General features: G+C 41.9%; 1 protein-coding gene across 2 annotated transcripts in view; it reads right to left on the bottom strand.

Moving 5' to 3' along the window:
• Positions 1–13,059: 13,059 nt before the first annotated feature.
• Positions 13,060–17,393, bottom strand: part of tie1 (tyrosine kinase with immunoglobulin-like and EGF-like domains 1) — a 104,789-nt gene continuing 100,455 nt past the window's right edge. For both annotated transcript variants that reach the window (XM_059983997.1, XM_059983998.1), the window contains 2 exons: positions 15,815–15,914; positions 13,060–14,091 (listed from right to left, as the gene is read on the bottom strand). In XM_059983997.1, the coding sequence (XP_059839980.1) occupies positions 14,020–14,091; positions 15,815–15,914 (172 nt within the window). In that variant the 3' untranslated portion in view covers positions 13,060–14,019. The remainder of the gene's footprint in view (positions 14,092–15,814; positions 15,915–17,393) is intronic.

The raw sequence follows: 17,393 nt of genomic DNA, 5'->3' as shown, positions 1-17,393 counted from the left end.
AGTTTGGCCCAATTAAGCGGCTGCCCCAACTAGCTGAAGTTTTATGGAAGTAGCTAAAAGAGTATAAAAAAGACAAACTACCATTTAACTGAGTAACTAATTATGTATTTAAATGAAACAGAGAATGAATTAGAACACTATCATTACTATAAAACTGTATTATTTCCTAGTACAGTAGTTATCGACGTAGGAATTAATCCAGTACACACTGCAGTAAATGAATAAAATCAGTGCAGCCACTAGTGTAGAAAATGGACTGTTTTCATCCAATGCTATTGATGATTCTCCAAATCTTCATTTTCATTGTAACATTCAGGAAGATTCAAAGATTCAAGGTATCTGGCAGGCTTATAGGAAAGGCCCACCTCCATCGTTCGGGCAACTGATTAAAGAGGTGGAACCCCGTGAGGGAGGGGGTGAGGGTCTGTCAGGTAGACCTGGGGTGTCCGAAGCAGAGGGTGTGGCAGGTAGAATTGGTAGCTAGACGGTGTGGTAAAGAGGTCATGTTCCTCCAGAGGCTCCAGTCTGTTCCCAGAGATCAGCCAGGGGACCACTGGGTGCCCATGCCTCTATTCTGGAGGGGCTGGTAGGACCCCATTCTGAGAGAGATCCTGGCCGAGCCCCCACAAATGTAACACTTACCCAACAGGCTGGTATATGTCTAGGGGAAAAGGAGATCCAGCCACTCACCAACCCCACCTCCCGTACATGCAGGTGCAGTGAGAATCAAGTTTATGCCGCACGCACACACACAGTATCAAACACACACCAGATACCGTTATGAAATACAACTTTAAAGATTTTACTAAAACTAAAAGAGTACTATACAATACAATATATATGAAAGAAAAGAAAAAGTAATAGGCACCAACTTATCAAAGTTCAGTCAGTTTAGTGCACATCATTGGAGCTCAACCATCGAACCATTCGACCCCTCGTCCTTTCCTCCGACCTCCACGTCCTCGCACCTGGGACCACCCCCGGTGGTCAACCAAGCAGTGCAGCGCACGTCCACCTTCCTCGGCGTCTTCTTCCCGACTCCCCTGAAAAAACCACGAAAACCCCCAAGCTCCCAACCTCACAAGACAAAATAACATTCCCCATTGGTTAACAAATGAATACAATCCCCATATCAGCAAGCCTAAAGCTAAACAACTGCGAGAGAAATACTTATCAGACAAAGAAGCATTCCTACTCTTAACAAACCAAAGAAGCCATTTTGAGTAACATACACAGGACATTGTACATATTCAGTATACAATACTGAGATCCATTTCCAGAGACAGCCACAAAACGAAGAAAACCATGGAACCAGTTCAAAGAAAAATATCAACCCCCACCCACGCACCAAAAACTAAATCATGCAAATGGCAACATGAAAGAATGAGCAGAAACACAGAATATAAACATAAAATCAAAAGAGTACACCTTCAGTTCAGCTCAGTAATCATTACAATATCTGCAGGCTGTCTCGATACAATATCACAGAAAATAGCTACAGGAAAAGAAGCAACCAGAAACTACAGTCCAATCCACAACTCGCAGACAGAGAACTTTGGTACTATCTTCTGAAGGCATTGAGGAAGAGAGAGGGAGATCATTTGATACCTTCAAATTCTTCATAGTTTCTAACTTGTTGAAGTAGTGAAATCATTTCATTTCCATTCCTGGCCCTTTCTGGCACCTCCAAGCCTGAATGCTTGACACTGCAGCAAGCAACACAGTTCTGAATTGTCTTACTGTTTACTTCTTTTTGTCTTTTTTGTTTGAACAGAAAACCGACACTGTTTAAAAACTGTTCACACTAAGCACGGTATAGTCACAATGTCTCACGGTTGGACACTAATTCGAAAATGTTTGTCAAAAACTTCAGCACCAGTCAAACAGCATAGTATCCCAAATAAATGAAGGGAATCTTAGCAGGTCAGGCAGCACCTATAGAAAAGAGTACAGTTGATATTTCGGGCCGAGACCCTTCATCAGGACTGGAAAAAAAGATGAGGGGCCAGAGTAAGAAAGTGTGGGGAGGGGAGGAAGAAGCACAAGGTGATAGGTGAAACAGGGAAGGGGGGAGTGGTGAAGTAAAGAGCTGGGAAGTTGATTGGTGAAAGTGATACAGGGCTGGAGAAGGGGGAATCTGAGAGGAGAGGATGGAAGGCCATGGAAGAAAGAAAAGGAGGAGGAGCTCCAAAGGGAGGTGATAGGCAGATAAGGAGATAAGGTGAGAAAGGGAAAAGGGGATGGGGAATGGTGAAAGGTGGGGGGCATTACCAGAAGTTTGAGAAATCGATGTTCATGCCATCAGGTTGGAGGCTACCCAGATGGAATACAAGTTGTTGGTCCTCCAACCTGAGTGTGGCCTCATTGTGACAGTGGAGGAGGCCATGGACTGACTTGTCGGAATGGAATCAAAATGGGTGGCCACTGGGAGATCCTGCTTTTACTGGCGGATGGAACGTAAGAGGAGACCATTTTGCTGAGCACCTATGCTCCATCCGCCAGAAGACTGCTTTGCTGAGCGCCTTAATAAGTAGTGCAAGAAGGTATGTTGAAGCAGTGTTCATGGGTTGGTTTATTGTCAATTCAGAAATCTGATAGCTGAGGGGGAAGAATCTGTTCCTAAAACCTTGAGTGTGTCTCTTCCCGTTCCGGAACCTCCTCTCTCATTGTAGCAATCAGAAGATGTCATATCCTCGATGATGGGGGTCCTTATTGATTGATGCTGCCTTTCTGAGGCATTGCCTTTTGAAGATGTCTTTGATGCAGAGATGTCTGCTGCTCATGATGGAGCTAGTTGAGTTTGCAACCCTCTGTGCCTTTTTCCTGTCCTGTGCAGTGGTCCCTCCATACCAGACAGTGATGCAATCAGTTAGAATGCTCTCTACAGTACATCTGAACAAATTGCCGAGTGTCTTTGGTGACATAAAAAATCTTCTCAAACTCCTAGTGAAATATAGCCGAAGACATGCCTTCTTTGTAATTGTATAATTCTGCTGGGCTCTGCCATAGGCTTTTGGAGATGTTGATACCCATGAACTTGAAATTGCTCATCCTTTTCACTGCCGATCCCTTGATGCATTGGCATTTTCTAGGTAAAACAAATGGAATGCAGAACAAAGTGTTATAATTACAGAGAAAGTGAAATGCAGGTTGATAATAGGGCGACTGGTCATAATGAGGTAGATTGTGAGGTCAAGAATCCATCTTATCATACTATGGAACTGCTCAATGGTCTTATAATAATGGGTTACAAGCTGTCATCGAGCCGGATGGTACATACTTTCAGACTTTAGGATCTTCTGCCCAGTGTGGGGGGGGGGGGGGTGCTAGGGAGGGAGGAAGAGGAAAGAGAAGGTGTGTGTGTGCAGTTTTTGATTATAATGGTTGCTTTACCAAGGCAGCGAGAAGTTTTGGCAGAGTCCATGGAAGGAGGCTAGCCTCCCTGATGGATTGAGCTCTGAGCTTGTGCTAATAATGGTTTCTGAGTTCATCACCTCCTCTGGCAGTGAATTCTAGATATCATAAACACGAGAAAGACTGCAGATGCTGGAAATCCAAGGCAACACAACAGGAAATCAACAGGCCAAGCAGCATCCATGGAAAAGTGTGAACAGTCGACATTTTAGGATGAAAACTTTCACCAGGACTGTTCCAGATATCAACCAATATTGGATTAAAGAAATTACCTCTCTATAGTTGGCTGGTCTTGCCAATAAACACGAGTTTAACACTGTCCTCTGGGAAACATACCTGGATAATCTGTGAAGGCAAAAATGCTGTACTATTTTATGGAAAGGCAAATTGAGCGTAATTCTCGCAAGTATTCTTGGAGCTGCTTGGAATTCTGAAGTGTCTGTCCCTTTAAAAAGAAAATATGGAGTTGATGCTAATCAGCAACTAGGCTAAGATAAAGTGTTGGTGGAAAAGGCCTCACTGCTCAACAACTGGAGGAAGGAAGCCATCAGGAAGCAGGCCATGAATCTCATAATTTGAACTGCAACTTGGTGTTGACAATTCATCTTGAAGGAGAGGGGCGGAATTTAATCACCCATTCCCTCCATTTCTTACTGTTTATTCTGGCCTTTAACATTGTGCATCAGCTATTTCTGATTACAATCCATAGATTACTTCTTGATAGGTTTACACATGGTTAAATTGCACCTCCCTTTTTGTTAAGTGTAGATGCAAATAACTTTATGGTAATAAAATCAGTTGCCGTTACATGGATGGGAAACTAGAACAAATTAGCAGCCAAGATGAGAGATAGACAAGGTCAAGTGATGATCAGCTTATAGAAACACAGAAGACATACAGCACCATACAGCCCCTTCGGCCCACAAAGCTGTGCCGAAAATGTCCCTACCTTAGAACTACCTAGGCTTTAGCCATAGCCCTCTATTTTTCAAAACTCCATGTAGCCATCCAGGAGTCTCTTAAAAGACCTTATCGTTTCCGCCTCCGCCACCAACGCCGGAAGCCCATTCCATGCACTCACCACTCTATGCTATGAAAACTTACCCCTGACATCTCCTCTGTACCTACTCTCCAGCACCTTAAAACTATGCTCTCTCATGCTAGCCATTTCAGCCCTGGAGAAATGCCTCTTATTATCCATATAATCATTATCTTGTACACCACTATCAAGTCACCTCTCATCCTCTATTGCTCCAAGGAGAAAAGGCCGAGTTCACTCAATCTATCCTCATAAGTCGTGCTCCCCAATCCAGGCAACATCCTTGTAAATATCCTCTGCACCTTTTCCGTGGTTTTCATGTCCTTCCTATAGTGAGGCGACCAGAATTGAGCACAGTACTCCAAGTGGGTTCTGACCAGGGTCCTATATAGCTGCAACGTTACCTCTCGACTCTTAAACTCAATCTCACGATTGATGAAGGCCAATGCACCGAATGCCTTCTTAACCACAGAGTCGACCTGTGTAGCAGATTTGAGTGTCCTATGGACTCAGACCCCAAGATCCCTCTGATCCTCCACACTGCCAAGAGTCTTACCATTAATACTAAATTCTGCCATTATATTTGACCTACCAAAATGAAACACCTCACACTTATCTGGGTTGAACTCCATCTGCCACTTCTCAGCCCAGTTTCGAATCCTATCAATGTCCTGTTGTAACCTCTGACAGCCCTCCACACTATCCACAACACCCCCAACCTTGGTGTCATCAGCAAATTTACTAACCCATCCCCCCACTTCCTCATCCAGGTCATTTATAAAAATTACAAAGAGTAAGGGTCCCAGAACAGATCCCTGAGGCACACCACTGGTGATCGACCTCCATGCAGAATATGACCCATCTACAACTACGCTTTTCTTTCTATGGCAAGCCAGTTCTGCATCCACAAAGCAATGTCCCCTTGGATCCCATGCCTTCTTAAGCCTTGTATGGGGTGCCTTATCAAATGCCTTGCTGAAATCCATATACACTACATCTACAGCTCTACCTACATCAATGTGCTTAGTCGCATCCTCAAAAAATTCAATCTGGCTCGTAAGGCATGACCTGCCTTTGACAAAGCCATGCTGACTATTCCTAATCATATTATGTCTCTCCAAATGTTCATAAATCTTGCCTCTCAGGATCTTCTCCATCAACTTACCAACCACTGAAGTAAGACTCACTGGCCCAAAATTTCGTGTGCTATCCCTACTCCCTTTCTTGAATATGGGAACAACATCCACAACCCTCCAATCCTCTGGAATCTCTCCTGTCCTCATTGATGATGTGAAGATCACTGCCAGAGGCTTAGGAATCTCCTCCCTCATTCCCACAGTAGACTGGGGTACATCCCGTCTGGCCCAGTGACATATCCAACTTGATGCTTTTCAAAAGCTCCAGCACATCATCTTTCTTAATATCTACATTCTCAAGGTTCACTGCAAGTTATCCCTACAATCCCTACCATCGCCAAGATCTTTTTCTGTACAGAGTACTGAAGCAAAGTATTCATTAAGTTCCTCCGCTATTTCCTCCGGTTCCATACACACTTTTCCATTGTCACACTTGATTGGTCCTTTTTCTCATGAATTCTCCTCTTGCTCTTCACATACTTGTAGAATGCTTTGGGGTTTTCCTTAATCCTGTCCACCAAGCCCTTCTCATGGCCCCTTCTTGCTCTCCTAATTTCATTCTTAAACTCTTTCCTGCTAGCCTTATAATCTTCTAGATTCATATCATTACCTAATTTTTTGAACCTTTTGTAAGCTCTTCTTTTCTTCTTGACTAGATTTACACCAGCCTTTGTGCACCATGGATCTTGTACCCTACCATTCTTTCCATGTCTCATTGGAACGTACCTACTCAGAACCCCACACAGATATCCCCTGAACATTTGCTAAATTTCTTCGGTACGTTTCTCTGAGAACATCTGTTCCCAATTTATGCTTCCAAGTTCCTGCCTGATAGCCTCATAGTTCCCCTTACTCCAATTAAACGTTTCCCTAACTTATCTGTTCCCATCCCTCTCCAGTGCTATGATAAAGGAGATAGAATTGTGACTACTGTCTCCAAAATGCTCTCCTACTGAGATACCTGACACCTGACCAGGTTCATTTCCCAATACCAGATCAAGTACAGCCTCTCCTCTTGTAGGCTTATCTACATATTGTGCCAGGAAACCTTCCTGAACACACCTAACAAACTCCACCCCATCTAAACCCCTCACTCTAGGGAGATGCCAATCAATATCTGGAAAATTAAAATCTCCCACTGCAACAATCTGTTATTATTACTTCTTTCCAGAATCTGTCTCCCTATCTGCCCAGCAATGTCCCTGTTACTATTGGGTAGTCTATAAAAACACCCAGTAGTGTTATTGACCCCTTCCTGAATAAAGTATGAATAAAGGGATGAATAAAGTATCTATCTATCTATCTAACTATTCCTAACCTCCATCCACAGGGACTCCATAGACAACTCCTCCATGACTTCCTCCTTTTCTGCAGCCATGACACTAACTCTGGTCAACTGTGCCACTCCCCCACCTCTTTTAATATAATATACTGATCACATCTGTACCAGGGATGAGGGAACACAGTCCATTAAGAGAGATTTGTTTACATTGAGAGATGCATTAATTACTGGTGAAGCCAGCACTGATTGTCCATTCTAAATGCCTTTAAGAAGGTGGTACTAAACGTGAAGTACTGTAGACCTTCTATTGTGCTCCCATTGTACAATTGGGAGTGGCTTTAACAGATTTAGCGATCCAGACTTACACTGGGTGACAATGAATGTCAATTTCCGAGTCAGGATGGTGTTCAACTTGGAGAGTTGATGGTGATGTTCCCATGTGTCTGCTGCCCTTCAGCCTTTGGTGATGGAGCTTGAGGGCTTGGGAGGTTGGAGTAGCCTATGTTAGTGATTGCTTGCAGTTTTTAGATGCTGCACACTGTTTGTTAGTGCTGGAGAGAGTGAACATTTAGTGTGGTGGGTGGACTACTATCAAGCAGGCTGCATTGTCCTCGATCATGGAAAGTTTCCTGGAGCTGAAGATGCATTTATCTGGGTTAGTGGCAATTAGTTCCTTACTCTTCTGACTCTTCTTTGACCTAGAAGATGATAGAATGGCTTTGGTGTATCAATAACAGAGGCACTTGCCACAGGATGACCAAAATCTGATCCCTCTTGCAGTCATTACATTCATGTGGCAGGTCTAGCTGGGTTATTAAATCACTGGTAAAAGCCTCTCCCAGGATTGTGGGGTACTGGGTGACAGTAGGACAAGTAGTTAGAATCACCTGCTGGAGTTACCTGCCACTTTAGTGACATGAATATTATTTGCTATCAACCTTGATAATATCTGCAGATGAACATATAAACATCCAAATTAGGATCAGAAATAAGCCACTCAGCATCTTGAGCTTGTTCTAACTTTTAATAAGTTTGTGGCTGATTGGATTCTAATCTCAACTCTACATTCTCATTTATCCATGGTACTCGTCACCCCTACCAGCCTTTGCTTATCTAAAAACCTTGAATCTTGGCCTCAACAACATTCAGTCTTTGCTTCCACTGCCCTTTGAAGAATCGAGTTTCAAAGTCTCACAACACTCTGAGAGAATAAAATGGCTGCCTAAAATGAGGAAATGTCTCACAAGAGGAAACATCTTCTATATATTGATGCTGTAATATCTTATGCTTCAATTAAGACCTCTTCTACTTTCCCAAGCTCCAGTAGATGTAAGTTTGAACATTGAACATTACAGCACAATACAGGCTCTTCGGCCCTCGATGTTGTGCTGACCTTTTAACCTACTCTAAGATCAATCTAGCCCTTTCCTTGCACATAGCCCTCTGTTTTTGGATCATCCATATTTGCTTGTCTAACCTCTCCACATAAGGCAAACCATCAATCCAGATATTCATTTTAGTAAGCCTTATTTTAACTGATTTCAGTGCTTCAACATCCTTCCTTAAATAAGGGGACCAACACTGTACCACCACTCTGGATGAGGTTATGTTAATGCCCTACATAACTGAAGCTGAACTTCCATTCACTAGATTTTTAAAATTGTTTTTCACACCATTTTCTGTAAACTCTAGACTGTTGTGCATGAAAATCCCTGGAGAACAGCAGTTTCTGAGATACTCAAACCACCCCATTCATTTCAGCACACACTTTCTAAAATAAATCCTCAAACCTGCTCACAATACTCCACCTACTTTTACATAGTCTGCAAACTTTGCAAAAATATAATCTTCCAAATCATTGACATATAATATTACAATAATCAATCCCAACATAAACCCCTGTGGAACACCACTAGTCATTGGCAGCCAACCAGAAAAGGCTCCCTTTATTCCCACTCTTTGCCTCCTGCCAATCAGCCACTGTTTTATCCGTACTACAATCTTTTCTGCAACACCATGGGCTCCTAGCTTGTTAAGCAGCCTCATGTGCGGCACTTTCTCAAAGGTCTTCTAAACATCCAGGTACATATCAACCAATTCTCTTTTGTCTATCCTGCTTGTTATTTCTTCAAAGATCTCCAACAGATTTGTCAGCACGATTTTCCCTTGAGGAAACCATGCTAACTATGGCCTATTTTATTAAGTGCCTCCAGGTCTCAGTATTTTATCATGGATATTCATCCTTATATAATTGACTCCATCTTCCCAACCACTGAGGTCAGAGTAACTGGCTTATAGTTTCCTTTCTTCTGCCCCTCTCCCTTCTTGAAGAGTGGAGTAACAATTGCAATTTTCCAGTCTTCTAGAACCATTTCAGAATCTAATCAGAAACAAGAGAAAATCTGCAAGTGCTGGAAATCCGAGTAACACACACAAAATGCTGGAGGAACACAACAGGCCAGGCAGTATTTGTGGACTAAAGTACAGTGAACGTTTCGGGCTGAAACCCTTTGGCAGGACTGGAGAAAAAAATGCTGAGGAGGATATTTAAAGGGTGGGGGAGGGGTAGAGAGAATCACCAGGTGATAGGTGAAACCTGGAGAGGGAGGGATGAAGTAAGGAGCTGGGAAGCTGATTGGTGAAAAAGACAGAGGCTATGGAACAAGGAAAAAGAGGAGCACCAGAGGGAGGTGATGGGTGGGCAAGGAGATAAGGTGAGAGAGGGAAAATGGGATGGGAAAAGATGAACGGGGTGGGCGGTGGGGGTCATTATGGGAAATTTGTGAAATTGATATTTATGCCTTCAGGTTGCAGGCTACCCAAGCAGATTACAAGGTGTTCCTGCAACCCAAGTGTGGCCTCATCATGACAGAGAAGGCGGCCATGGAAGGACATTCCAGAAACTAATGATTCTTGAAAGATCATCACTAAAGCCTCCATAACCTCTTCAGCCTCCTCCTTCAGAACCCTAGGGTGTACACTATCTGGTCCAGGTGACTTATCTACTTTCAGAACATTCAGTTTCCTACAGTATCTCTCTAGTAAAGTCAACTTCACACACTTCATGACCCCTGACATCTGGAACTTCCACCATACTGCTAGTGTCTTCTGCAGTGAAGACTGATGTAAAATACTTATTCAGTTTGTCCACCACTTCCTTGTCCCCATTATTAATTTTCCAGTATTGTTTTCCAACAGTCCAATATCCACTGTCACCTCTCTTTTACACTTACTGTATTTGAAAAAAACTTTTGGTATCCTCTCTAATATTATTGGCTAGCTTACTTTCATATTCCATCTTTAACTTCTTAATGAATTTTTTTAGTTGCATTCTGTTGGTTTTTAAAACCTTCCTAATCATCTTTCACTAATTGGTACTGTATTACATGCCCTCCCTTTGGTTTTTATGCTGGCTTTGACTTCTTTTGTTAAACACAGTTGTGTCATCTTGCCTTTAGAATACTTCTTCCACTTGGGATGTATATATCCTTTGCCTTCCGAATTGCTTCCAGAAATTCCAGCCATTGCCGCTCTGCCATCATCCCTGCCAGTGTTCTTTTCCAATCCATTCTAGCCAGCTCCTCTCTCATGCCTCTGTAATTCCCTTTACTTCATTGTAATAATTTAGCTTCTCCTTTTCAAATTTCAGAGTGAGTTCTATCATATTATGATCACTTTCCCCTCAGAGACCTTTTACCTTGAGTAATAAATTCTGGTTTATTACATAGCACCCAATCTTGGATAACTGACCCCCTAGTTCCCTCAACCATGCTCTAAGAAGCTATCTCGTAGGCATTCTAGAAATACACCTTCCTGTAATCCACTACCAACCTGATTTTCCCAATCTATCTGCATATTGAAATCCCTCATGACTATTGTAATATTGTCCTTTTGGCATGGATTTTCTATCTCCTGTTATAATTTGACGACCATATCCTTACTACTGTTTGGGGGTCTGTATACAACTCCCATCAATGTCTTTTTAACCTTGCAGTTCCTTAGCTCAATCCACAATGATTCAACACCTTTTTACTCAATGCCACCTCTTTCTCGTGATTTGGTTTCATTTTTTTTACCAACAGTGCAATACTGCCCTCTTTGCTTTCAGCCTGCACTTTCAATACAATATGTGTGTTCTCGGACATTAAGCTTCCGGCTATAATTTTTCAGCCATGATTCAGTGATGCCTACAACATCATACCTGCCAATCTGTGACTGTGCTGCAAGTTCATCCACCTTATTCTGCATACTATGCACATTCAAATATAACACCTTCAGTCCAGTATTCACCCTTTTCGGTTTTGTCCACCTTTTGTGTTGCAAACTCATCCTGTTGACTGCAATTTTAACCTATCAACATCCTCTCTTCATTACATATTGCTTTTGTCTATAAACCAACTACCTCATCTTCAGCACTATTACCCACTTTTCCTATAATACTTCTTGCATTGAAATATATGTAGCTCAGGACACTGGTTGCACAATGCTCAACCTTTTGAACCTAACTATGTCCGAGGTCTTACCAATATCTGCCTCCACAAATCCACCACTAATTGTTCTACCACTCAGGTTCCTACCCCACTGCAACTCTAGTTTAAATCCCACTGTGCAGCATTTTCAAGTATTCCTACTAGGATATTAGTTCCCCTCCAGTTCAGATGTAAACCATCCCTTCTGTACAGGTCCCACCTTCCCTAGAAGAGAGCCCAATGATCCAAAAGTTGTATGCCTTCCCTCCTACACAAACTCCTTAGCCATGTATTAAACTGTATAATTCTCCCTTGTTTTGGCTTCACTGACATGTGGCATGGGTAGCAATCCTGAGATCACAACCCTGGAGGTCTTGCCCTTTACCCAACTCCAGGAACTCTCTATGCAGAACCTCGTCACTCACCCTACCCATGTCATTGGTACCTACATGGACCACGACTTCTGGATGTTCACCATCCTTCTTAAGAACGCCAAGGACTCAATCTGAGATATCCCAGGATCTGGCACCCAGGAGGTAACATACCATCCGGGAATCTCATTCTCACCCACAGAATATCCTGTCTGTTCCCCTAACTAACAAATCCCCTATCACCACAGTGTATCTCTTCTACCTCTTTCCCTTCTAAATCACAGAGCCAGACTCAGTGCTAGAGGCCCGACCACAGTGACTTTCCTCTGTTAGGTCAACCCACCCAACAGTATTCAAAGTGATATACCTGTTGTTGAGGGGGATGGCTACAGGAGTACCCTGTCCTGGCTCCTTAACTCATTTCCCCTTCCTAATTGTTATCCAGTTTCCTGTGTCCTGCACCTTGCCTGTAAGTACCCCTTTATATGTCGTATGTATTACCCCCTCAGCCTCCCGAATGATCCAGATCTCATCCAGTTCCAGCTCCAACTCCTTAACATGGTTTGTTAGGAGCTGCAGCTGGTGTAGTTCTTGTATTTATAGTCATCAGAGACACTGGTCTTGCAAGAGGATCATTCAGCTATCCAGCCTGGTATCTCTACTGTTCTAGCTGAGCAGACATAAAGAGAAGGAAAAAAAAACTTAACCTATAGCTTTTCTTTTGCTTCCTCTGACTGTAGCCTCTCTTTGCTGAAGTCTCGAAGAGCTAAAGCCTCAAGATGACCACTCTGACTCTGTCCACTCAGATGATGGCCACAGCATTTGCCATTGTCTTCTTTTCATTTGCTCTTGCCAATCAATCCCAAAAGTCAACTGATCAAAGTTCTTTTTCATAAATTACCGTAAAACTCTGCCTTTAAAATCTCAATTGCTGTCCTGATTAAAGGTAGCTCTCCCTGCCATGGATTGTCCAGCTCTGAGAAAACTGGTGCTCAGCACAGCTTTTAAATCTTGAGTGCAGACCTGACCAAAAGGTAGCTCTTGCTGTTAGCATTGCCTCTTGCTGATTAGTCACTCTTCAATTCTGAGAAACTACTAGAAAACTCTGCATTTAAAATCTCAATCAGTCTCCCGATTGGGAGGTTATCTTTTCCAATTTCTCTTTGCTTTGCTAGCAAACCAATGTGACTCATTTAGAGGTGTCATATAAATTCATGTTGCTGAAATTATGTGGCACCAATTGATCATTTCTGAAAATTAGTGCTTGAAATTAATCTGAGATAAAATGCGTTCCAATCAAGGATAAATAAGACAGATGATGATTGACTCATTCACAGTATTCTTGGTGATTGCATAAATGAATTTATTGACCATCAGGTAAAATAATTCTGTTTAGATTAAACTGTGAAAGCAGTGCCTGAACGTTGCAAAGAGTTATGTCACCTTTAAGTAGCATTTATAGTGTGTCATTTTCAAAGTCCAGTGGAACTTGTCCAGGATATGGAAAATCTTGATATAGGCTTGAACGAATCACAGAGCAGGCTTCCTGGAACTCATGGCACATTCACTGGTGAATGGAATCATGTGGGCAGGCAATCTCTGACCTTCTGTCACTGTTCTCAGTCAAGTTTCTGCTGTCAAGTTTGCTCATGAATCAAACAATCTACTTTGAAACACGTACCCAAGAAGTCTGATCCAGAATCATCTGCTACGATAGCTGTTGACTGAAATTATGTATGCACACAAACATACATGTGGACAATATGCATAGGCAATATACGTACAGGGTTTATGTATGAAATAGTATATGTTTCCAGTCTATCTATGTGTCCAATCACAAACCAAATGAGATGACAGTGTTGCTCCCCGCTAGAACATGTTCCAAATGAAAGATCCCATTTCCACAGTTTCAATTAAGTCAACTCTCATTGACATATTGCAAGAAGTATGGACCTTGAGAATCATCCCAATGTCAAGGGTATTTCTGCAGCCGACTTCCAAGTGAATCTGTGTACTGGTCATACCACATGAGATGACAGGAAGTTCTATACTTCGTCACTAGGGTTAGACACAGTATTCCACTCTGCCATGGGATTATGCTCAATTCCCAAACATGCTTTACAATGCCGAGGAATCAACTTGTTTTGTAGGCTTCTCTGCGGTTTTTTTTGGCTCATAGTGCAAGCAGTCAGCATCTTGGGATAGGTAGCACAATCACTGAAACCTGATCCCTTGGAAACAGTACTGAAGTGCTTGTAGCAGAATCAACAGCAACTTGGGTACTGTGGATGTTTGTACAAGTCCAGTGTCACACTTCTTCTGCTGTGGCATCGATTCCAGCATATGTGAAGTTTTCAAACAAAGCTGTGTTCACATAAGCCTGGGGAGAGATTAACAGGTTGAAATAATCATTAAAGGCATTTTCTTTTGTCTTCACTAATTAACTTCACTTGCCTTTGTAAGACACTGCTTAATTGCTGGGGATTGTACTGAAGCCCAAGAAACAGTGGATAACAATGTGTTATTTGGCAATGGGAAGTACCACTGGCCACCAGTGAAATTGTTTCACCTGACAGCCACAAAAGGTAAATGAATGATATGTTATAGAGTCATAGAGCCTGGAAACAGGCCCTTTGCCCATCTGGTCCATGCTAACCTGATCTTATGCCTAATGCCATCTACCTACACCCAGAACATATCCCTCAAAGACCTTCCATAGACGTACCTATCCAAACTGCTCTTAAATGTAACAACTGAACCCATATTAACCACTTCTCATGGTAGTTCATTCCATCCTCACACCACCCAATGAGTGAAGAAGCTTCCTTTCAGATTCCCCTTAACTTTTTTGCTTTCCTAAATATATGACCACTAGTTCTAGTCTCACCTAACCTAAGGGGGAAATGCGTGCATGAATTCACCCTACCTATACCCCTTGTAATTTTGTAAGATCTACCCTCCTTCTCCTATGCTCCACTAACTAAAGGTGTAACCTATTCAACCTTTTCCTGTAGCTCAGATCCTCAAGTAGATTTTCTCTGCACTCTTTCAATCTTAATGACATCTTTCCTGTAGGTAGGTGACCAAAACTGCATGCAATCCTCACCAATGTCTTATACAACTTCAACATAACACCCAACTGCTGTATTCAATGCCCTGATACATGTTCTTGCCATCTCCCTTCTTAAGGTGTATTTAGTCAGCTAACATTAAAGACTTCCTGGTCAGTACACTTCAAGCTTCTTTTGTTAGAATGACCTCACCTTGCTATTTATATAAGCCTTAAAAAAACTTCCTTATTTTACTACTGAGTAAACCAAACCATCTATTACACAAGTATAAGGGAAATAGCTGGTTCAGAATTAAATCTGAGCCAAGTATATGCTGTCTGAGTAGGAACACACCATCCCCGAGGGCAGGGTCTGAATTGTCAGTTCTGTTTTGCATCGGGCTGTTATTAACTCGGAATCAGAATCAAGTTTAATATCACTGGCATATATCACGAAATAGAGAGGTAGTATTCATGGGTTCATTGTACATTCAGAAGTCTGATGAATTAGAAGGTATTTCAACTAGTAGATAGGAACCAAATGCAAATTCCAAAATTAATTCCTCGCCATCATACTGCTCATTTCCCCCATGCCCACTCCCAATCCTATTGCCAACGTAAAGTAAAAAATTACTGTGTAGAACCATTACCCACGTTCTCCCCAGCCTCTGAACAAGTTAAAACACCATGGAGGATTCAAATCTCTGTAGCTGCCATGTTTACAAAATTCTCTAAAGATTCATCAATAATACCCCCCCTGAAAAACACCCAAGGGAAAGAATTGATGTCTTAAATAAAACTCTCAGGTCTTATTTAGGAGAAACCTAAAGAGATGTTCAATTCAATTTAGGCTTTTTTTCACAACACTGTTTCTACAAATATATCTAGCAAATATTCTGGATCTACATCAGCTGGTTTATAGTCCACAGCAGGTGTCATTCAGACTCAGGGCGAGGTTTATTGTATCAACACCAACTGTTTTGGGCTCATAGGTACTGACACATAGTTAATTTTCCCAATTACTTTCCATTAGGTTTCACCTCCGGCAAATTACCTTTCTTGCTTCAAGCATTCGGTTCAACTGCACTGATATCTGAGCGAAGGTTGGTCTTTCATGGGGCCGATCTCTCCAGCACTGTCTCATGAATTCATAGCTAAGGGGATTTTAGATGAAAAGAGATGAAAACTTTAACCAATAACTCCTGAAATTAAAAAATAATGCTTCTGATTCCCTCCTGTAAAAGTCCAGCAATAAGAAAACAGATGTTCCTGTTTACAGTGACACCTACATTACGGTAACAAACATTTTCTGTTATAGAATTCACCAATCAAAACCCAAAAATCTGAGATGTGATTGATTCACCCTCATGAAAAATGTGTAGATAAATAAGCATGTTCTTTTTCTGCAACGTGCATTTCTTGAAGCATGCACAGAAGACACAATTTCATGTGTCTGAAAATTACAGTACAAAACATTTTCTAGGAATGCAACCTCTGTCCCGAACCATAATGTACGAGTTGCCTGTACTTTGTAGAGCATGTAAAATCAGAAACATTGCGCTTTGATAAAGGATTTCCTATTAAAAGGTGCTGGAGAAAGGAGGGAGCAGCCTAATTCAACAGAGTTTGAGTTTAGTGGAAGTAAAGAAGAATTAAACCTCACAAGTAGTAATAAAATGTTTTGTTAAAATGAGGAAATGCCACAAGAAACAATGCACACCATTATGTGCAGATGACTGTTATGAATTCTACATAATTATGATTAAATAGTTTAGCAGTATTTAGCCTCTCCCTGGATCTTCCCCTGCATATCAAAAGACACTCAGTGGCCACTTTATTAAGTACATTTGCTCATTGATGTGAATATCTTATCAGCCAATCATGTGACAGCAACTTAATGCAGAAATGCATGCAGACATGATCAAGAGGTTCTGTTGTTGTTCAGACCAAACTAGAATGGGGAAGAAATGTGACCCAAGTGATTTTGACTGTGGAATTGATGGTGCCAGATGGGGTGGTTTGAGTATCTCAGAAACTGCTGATCTCCTGGGATTTTCACACACAACAGTGTCTACAGTGTTCAGAGAATGGCACAAAAAACAAACAACATGCAGCGAGTAGCAGTTTTGTGGGCGAAAATACCTTATTGATGACAGAGGTCAGAGGGAAATGGCCAGAATGATTCAAGTTAACAGGAAGGCAACATTAATTCAAATAACCATGCGTTACAACAGTGGTGTGCAGAAGAGCACCTCTGAATGTACAACACATTGAACTTTCATGTGGACGGGCTACAGCAGCAGCAGATCACCACAGGTTTCACTTCTGTATTGAAATAAAGTGACCACTGAGTGCAGAGGTACAAATACAAACACACAGATCAGGAAACTCTCACAGAAAGCCATTAGACTGATGAATTACTTGAAAGCTTTGCTCAGAATGAGAGATATTGCAAGCATTTCTGCACATAGAATGAAATGCTCATTAATGTGAAAAACAAAAGTGAAGTGAAGGGATAACATTATGATGTTAAAAGATCGGATGGAAAGAACTCTAGTGCCAGTGTAATGAGTGTGTTGTTCATTCCCCCTACATGCCAGCCAACCACATGAAAGCCTACGTGGGCAATCACT

This window comes from Hypanus sabinus, chromosome 11, assembly GCF_030144855.1.
Source record: "Hypanus sabinus isolate sHypSab1 chromosome 11, sHypSab1.hap1, whole genome shotgun sequence".
Lineage (NCBI taxonomy): Eukaryota > Metazoa > Chordata > Chondrichthyes > Myliobatiformes > Dasyatidae > Hypanus > Hypanus sabinus.
Note: the sequence above shows the minus strand (reverse complement) of the source record. Positions and strands in the feature narration are given on the sequence as shown.